General features: G+C 39.3%; 1 protein-coding gene across 2 annotated transcripts; it reads right to left on the bottom strand.

Annotated features, from left to right (window-relative positions):
- Window positions 1-657: 657 nt before the first annotated feature.
- ISCA1 (iron-sulfur cluster assembly 1) lies at window positions 658-7,275 on the bottom strand. Of its 2 annotated transcripts, none has more exons than XM_052700949.1 (4): window positions 7,133-7,275; window positions 6,419-6,472; window positions 4,853-4,958; window positions 658-3,054 (listed from the first exon to the last, which is right to left on the bottom strand). In XM_052700949.1, exons 1-4 carry the CDS (start codon window positions 7,211-7,213, stop codon window positions 2,906-2,908), a joined length of 390 nt encoding a protein of 129 aa, XP_052556909.1. In that variant the 5' UTR covers window positions 7,214-7,275; the 3' UTR covers window positions 658-2,905. The 2 variants fall into 2 exon arrangements, with proteins under 2 accessions (XP_052556909.1, XP_052556910.1); XM_052700950.1 differs by having other exon boundaries at window positions 7,187-7,228.

The raw sequence follows: 7,275 nt of genomic DNA, 5'->3' as shown, positions 1-7,275 counted from the left end.
ATATAGTGTTAGCAACAAGTGGAATAGTTCAGGCATTTTTCTGCTAGTAAAGAAGCCTGTTTAAATAAATGGGAAGAATACAAATTACAGTGATAAACAAACATAATCAGCCTGGCAGATAGGATTCCAACACACACAGAACAATAATTATTTGACATTAGATTTTACAGTCCTACTACCTGTGTCTTACTTTTTTAGTTCAAATTCATTTTGTGCTGTCATTCGTTGCCAAAATGATTTGTACACTGAACTGTTTAAGGTTTTCCTGAACAAGCTGTCCTCCTTCTCGAGACATCCAAAGAGAGCTACAAAAAGGAGTGACTTGGTGTGCAAAAATTTTTGTTTGTTTGTTTTAGGGTTTTGCTTTTTTTTTTTTTCCCCCCCCAAGTTCTGTTTCTGCAACAGAAAGACAGCTGCTGCATTTCCATGCCCCTGACTGTAAAAAAAGACTTGGTTCTTTCTTCCAGCATTGTGAATATACAGTTGTATCAACAAATTCTGAGAAGGCAATGGAGACTGTTCATATTTCTTAGAATTATTAATTCAGGCAATTAATATTGTATCTATTTCATAATCCAGGCATACAAGTCTAATTCTCTGCCAAGTCTTCTACCCCATATTCATTATTGTAAACAGAATCATATCAAGATAGAAATCTTTCACATTTACCAACAGGCAAATATTTATTATTGTAACTCAGAACTCTACATACAGTATTGCACAAAATTGTATCAACTGACAAAACCATGTGCCTACATAACAGTAAATAGCACATAAGCAGAAGCTTATTTTAACAGACTGTGCGTTATGTGTCAGTAAATTAACACGTTTTAAAAGATTATTTCATGAGAGTATGAAAAAGCAAATTTCCATTCGAGGCATATACACGAAACACATGAAGAAGATTAATGTGTGTGCACAGGTCCAAAAACATCCCCAAAACCAAATGCACACCAAAACAAGTGAAACAAGTAAAGTCAAAGCACTCTTAGCAAACGCCAGTGTTACTACATTCATAGTCATATCTGCTAGCAAGGAGCACAGAAACGTAATCTGAAGAAACACCCTTAGCTTGGAGTTTTAGACATACTATCACATTAACCAGATTTTTGTTTGGCAAGATGAAAGGATTTACGGCACTATAAATTCACCTAACCAGTGTTACACCAGTTATTTCATAAAGTAATTCAGGAGAAAAGTAACTGTGTATAATAGTTGACTATTAAAAAGAGTTTTTATATCAGAAGATGACACAGTATACAACTAAAATTCAAGCATCTAATATTAAACCATAGCTCTGGAAATTCTGGCCTCCAATTACTACGCCGTACATACCAAGAATGATTTAAGTTTTTCATTTTAATTCTTGCCTCTACATATTTTCTCAAGCCAGATTAACTGGCTGCAATTCTACATCTGTAGCATGCCACAACTGACAAGTTGTTCACAGGCAAGCGTACACGATGCTAAGAGCCCAGTCCCCAGAATCCTCCACTTTCTATTCCCAGTCTTTTGACTAAGTGTTGAGGTTAGTTTCCCCGATTAACAAGTTACTGTCTTGTCTACCAAAGGGAATAACTTAGCTGCACAGTGCCCTCTTCAATCAGGGAAATTAGAGATAAGAGGATGGACCTGTACTTTTCTCCTATCAGCTTTGGGAAGGACTGGAGAAAAGCTTACACTTCTGCCTGATTTCCAGTGGAAGATCATCAGCTTGAAAAACACTGCTTCAAAAAGGGAATTATCTGACTAGGAATAATCTGATATATATATATATATTTTTAATTACTGACAATTATTTTTAAAACAATTACTCAATAAAAGCTTTTTTTTTTTTAAATGATAAACAGTTTCCTGTAACTAAATTAACCCTTGGCTAGCTGTTACATACAAGTTACTGTAAGCTTTTAAAGTGAAAAATTCTAGTGCTGCATAGTTACTAAGCAGAGTTTAGAGTTCTAACAGAACCAGCAGCACACCTGGTTAAAAAAAAAAAGTTAGAAGATTCCTCTTGCAGAAAAAGCAGCTTATGGCTTTGGTAGACAGATAGCATGGTGAGAATACAAACATACTCTGTGAACACAGAATCAAAATTTTGAGTTTTAACACCTCTGCAATTTAAGCCACAAAAGATAAACAACAGAAATGTGAGGAACAAGGGCTGTATCCTGCTTCAGCATTCCAGTACCTGAATATATTTTATGTTTTTGAAAATCACTAAGTACAACATAGGCTGTGACTTCAACTAGGCAAGGAATGGGATTAAAATTTGGTTAGCACATTTTTAATTATTTCTACAAGCAGTACTACAACAGCCTACCACTACACTAATATACAAACTTCTTTTTGGACTTCCCTGGATTTAGAGGAAAGTAAGTTCCAGAAAACCTACACACAAAAACATGAAAGTATCAGAAATCTAAGAAAGGAAAGTAAGCATTTACATAATCAGTGAACTTATAAGCTGAAGACTGTATGCCCGTGTATATAAAACACCTATAAGTGGTGATTTTTTTTTTTCCTCCCCTAAATCAAGCCAGAATACTGGCAACATACTTTTGCAAATTGCATCAGTTTTGGATGGGGAATGAGCTGAGTGAACAAAGAAAACTGCAAAGGAAACGAACAGCAGTGTTTTATTTCCTTGGCATGTAAAAGCACAGTGACATTACGATAGCACTTACTGTTCTTACCTTATAGATTCCAACTCATCACAAGTTACAGCATAAATACATCAGTGCTGCAATTTAACATACAATTTACATACTCAACACGACTCAATTTCATTTTTCTTAGTGGTGTCCAGACTTCACACACCCTAGATCTGAAGAAAACTGATCTACTTCTGAAAGCCAAAAAGCAAGTGTCCTGTGATGTTTAAAGTCAAAGAAGTAGTCCTGAGATTTCAGATGTTAAAGCTTTCTCCACAGCCACATGTTCCTTTAATGTTTGGATTATTGAAGACAAACTCACTGGACAATTTATCTTCTACATAGTCCATTTCAGTTCCTAGAAGTGTCAGCTGTGCTTTCTTCTCAATAAACACTCTAACCCCTTGAAGACAACAAAGAAAAACAAATTTACATAGAGCAAAATCATTCATCGTTTACTTTGAGTTGTATTTCAAATGAAAGGGAAATTGTTAACTTTCAGTTTTCTAGAAGCAAAATTTGAAGACCATCAACACAGCTTCTTTTTCCTTAACCTGTGACACTCTTCCATTGCACTTTCTATCCTACTATAAAATCTGAGTAACAGCCTTAGTAGTAGTTCATCTTATGAACCAGAAAGAGATCCCTTTTCTAAGGCATGCAAAGCTGTGAGTAGGTTGCTTTAGCTGTTTATAGAGTAGAAGATAACAGAAATAACATCAGTGAACAACAGCAAGAACTGGTTAAGTTATATAAGCAACTGCCAGAAAGCTGCTCTATTACAGTGAAAACTTAGATAAAACACACTGGTGTAACAACACAAGTCCGCAGGCAACAAAGTTGAAGTTACTCCAAACAGATTTTCAGGGAAAATTTTGATAGCAATTAACACAGAAGGCTAAACCTAATGCAAAATTTTACAGACGTGATCCCTGAAGTGGCCACTTGCTACCTAAAAGCCAGAAAATTTGGGCTGAAATCCAAAACTACCAGCCTGGTGAGTACAGAGCTATATTAAAGTCAAAGCCTTTAGTGGAAATCAGTCTAGAAGCCGCCAAACAAAACAGAAAGCAGAGACATCTGAAATCCTGTCCGTTTTTGGACCTTGAAGTCTCTCTCTTGACTGAGGGAAACATGAACTGCTTTTATCTTCCTTAAGATCCAAACCAGAAAATGTTTTTTCAGCTCTATAAAGCCAGAGCAGCTCTGAGTCAAGCAGAGGTAACTCCAGAAGCAAGTTAAGTTTGAAATCAAGAGGCAACTGCAGAATTACGTGGCAGTCTCGATCTCAGATGCTCCAGTTCAGTTTAGTCATTTGTTCCAACTACTTCTTTTTGTAAGAGAATGAAACGTATTAGTTGGTTGTAGATATCTGTAACACAGCTATAACATGGTCTCTGCGTAGCAGAATACTATTTATAAGGAAATAATTGCAATATCCCATTCTTATGCACATCTCCTACTTTTCTGCCAGATTCATTTTTCTGGACGTAAATACAAGAGAATTCAGTAATTCTCAGACAAAACAAAAGAAAAACCAGAGGAATATTTTAGAAACCTCTCGAAAACAAACATTATATGGATTCTGTAAAAATCCCTATTTTACAGGACCACAAAGAAAGTCTTCTGAGTGCTGGACAAAACTATGGAACTTTCAATATTTTAGCAATACACCTGTTATAGCATTCTCAACAAAATTATCAGATAGCATGCTTAAACATCAGCATACAAAAACAATTTTCTAAGTAATGCTTAGTTAAAATTGTAGAAATGGTTGTTACAAAACAATTTGAAGATCAAAAGCATGAACAGATTAGAAACAAATTACAGATCAGTGAAGAAGACAAGTTAGAGAAGACTTTTCAAAAACAAAATCCTTATTTTGCCAACTCTGGTTTTAGGCATGCTGATAAAGTATCCCTTTCCTTATGCATTTTTCTATTTTTTTTTTCTCCAAATACATAGGATTAACCACCTCCAAAAGCATGAACAATTGGCTACACTGGTTATTCTGCGCAGCAGCCTCTGAACTACATATTGCAGAGCTGCAGGTTTTAACTGATAACTTCAATATGGAAACCAATGCAGCACCAATTCCAGTATCAGGAAGCTAGGACCTCTTGTTATAGTTTAGTACTCAAAACAATCTCTAACCCGCCTGTCTAACCACATAAGATTGCTCTACTGCAGCAGAAACTCACCATCTTGAACTACTTCTTCATCAGAGTCTCCTTTAGACTTTGTATATTCTAGCGTATAAGAAAGTCCATTGCATCCCCTTGTACGAACACCTACTTTCACACCTACCTGAAAAAAAATAAAAAACAAAACACAAACATACATGACTTTTTTAAACCTGTTCTTCAACACCTTGCAATAAAAGTAGGTGGAATAACAAAATGACGACATCTATTCTTCCCTACCCAAAGCCTAGAACTAGAACAGAAGTGAACTAGCTCAGTGCATTTCTGTTCCTTTTACAAAATTGATTATAAAGGTAATGGTAAGCATCAGATATTTGCTACTTTGCACCTAGCTCTAATAGTTCTTAAAAACAACTTTTGAAGTGATAATAAACTACTGCTACTTCTGTGAGTGCCCAGTCTCATAAAGACAGTAGAATTTCAGAATGTTGCGACTTCAATTTAAACTTCATTCAGATGCTAATTCAGGAACTATTTTAAGACTATTATAATTATGAAGCTGTGAGGGCAGGCCAAGGGCAGTTGCTAGATTTTTACACTCTTTCTCTAATGACCATCAGAAAACTACTTTAATTCAAAGTTCTGAAATAATTTACTTTGATTTCTTCATTACTCCTGCTGCCTTTTGTCCATAAAACTCAAACTCTACCTTACATCAAATATATCCATTTGCTTACTACATTAATCCATGTCAAACCCAACCCAGTTAGTGTATTTGTAATCACTCACTGCTTCTCATAATGACCTTCTATGTTTGAGAGAAAAAGAGCAGCCATACAAGTGAGGAGCTAAGAAAAAGTGGTATAGAATCAGAAAGCCATTCATGTACAATAAACTTCCAAAAGTACCTATTCCATTTTCAGCAAACCACTCTTTCTTAGTTAAACAGAAGTACACTGTATACCTGTGTATTACCTGTGCTACAACAAAAATCTACCAGAACATTACCAAATGCCACCACGTGGGACCTCAGACAAACTGTGTGATCTGCTTTGACTAAGCACCTCTCGACAGGAAACACTAGATACAATGCAGCATGCTGGAAAACAGGAACACTATTTATAACACAAGGATGACCGATCAGCCGAGCTGCGGGCTTAGGGCTTCCTTACCATCATTTGTGTTTTGAAGAGAAAGCCTGGTTATTTACAGATGTACAGGAAGAAAAGGAAACAATGGGCACTGTACTGAAGTTAAGAGAGAATATTTTTCTTGAAATAGTACTTGCTGTAAAGCAAAATTAAAGACAGTGTTTGTTTTCATAGTGGTTAGAAAGCAAGTCTGAGCTTTCCTCTGAGAAGACTTCATTAAAATATAACTTAAAAATAAAGCTCAACTTTGTTTCACATTTTATCATCTCAAAAGTAACTGTACAGTGACACATCATTACAGCAAGCTACCTCCTGCATTTAATTCTATAGAGAAACAATGCTTAAAAAACATTTCTCTCCAAAAAAGCCCCCAACATCTCTAAACTGCTGGGTGTTTATTTCAGACTTCTAGGTTAATGAGAAGTGCTTTGTGACCGTCAACTGCACAACACGACAGCCCTAGTATGCTTACATGCTCAGGCTGGTCTTTAAGAAGTTGTTTTATCTTCTGGACGGCTGATGGGGTCTGAAAAACAAAAACACATCATTTCTAATCGTTACTTCTTGTTCATTTGCAGAGAGTGCTTGCACAAGCATTTCACAGAACTGTGTTACACACAGCCCTATTCTGACACTGTGCAACACAGTTATGCCTTACACTTCATCCCGGCACCCCATTTGCACGGTCACCTTCGGCACCTGTCACATCGCCAGCCCACCTGCTGCCGACCCACTGCCTGACCTCAGCAGCGCCTCGTGACTGCAGGGCCGAGCAGAGTGCCTGCCGCCTCCCCGCAGCCAGCAGCTCCGATACGTAAGCCCCTGGGGCTAGCTTTCCGTTTTCAGACAGTCTCTGTGCACGCAGCGCGCTCCTCGCTTTCTGCACACAACGTCTTTACGTTTGTCTGTAGGCACGCAGGCACTTCGCAGCCCGTGACGCCGCTCCGCAGCCGGCTGCCCGCGGTCCCCCGGGGCTCCGCGCCCCCCCGCCCGCACCCGCACCCTCGTTCTCCTTTCCACCCCACAGGCCCAGCGGCGCTCGACCTCGCCCCGCCCGCCGCCTCCGAGCCCGCTGTCACCCCGATGCCGCCCGCCGCGGGAGCAGGCCCCGCCGCCCGGCCCGACTCCGAGAACGCCGCCGCGGGGCGTAAACGGGGGCCGAAGGCGCTCGGCCCGGGGCACTGACCAGGGTGAGGGCGGCGCGGGTGGCCTGGATCTTCCTCTTGCTAACCGCGCGCACCGTGGCCCGCACCACCGACGATGCCATCACGCCCCTCCGCCCCGTCCTCTGCCCTCTGCCATGGGCACCACCGACGTCACGCCGCGACA

The sequence above is a fragment of the Tympanuchus pallidicinctus genome, unplaced genomic scaffold (assembly GCF_026119805.1).
Source record: "Tympanuchus pallidicinctus isolate F22 unplaced genomic scaffold, pur_lepc_1.0 scaffold4, whole genome shotgun sequence".
Classification (NCBI taxonomy): domain Eukaryota; kingdom Metazoa; phylum Chordata; class Aves; order Galliformes; family Phasianidae; genus Tympanuchus; species Tympanuchus pallidicinctus.
This window is presented reverse-complemented; position numbering and strand designations above follow the sequence as displayed.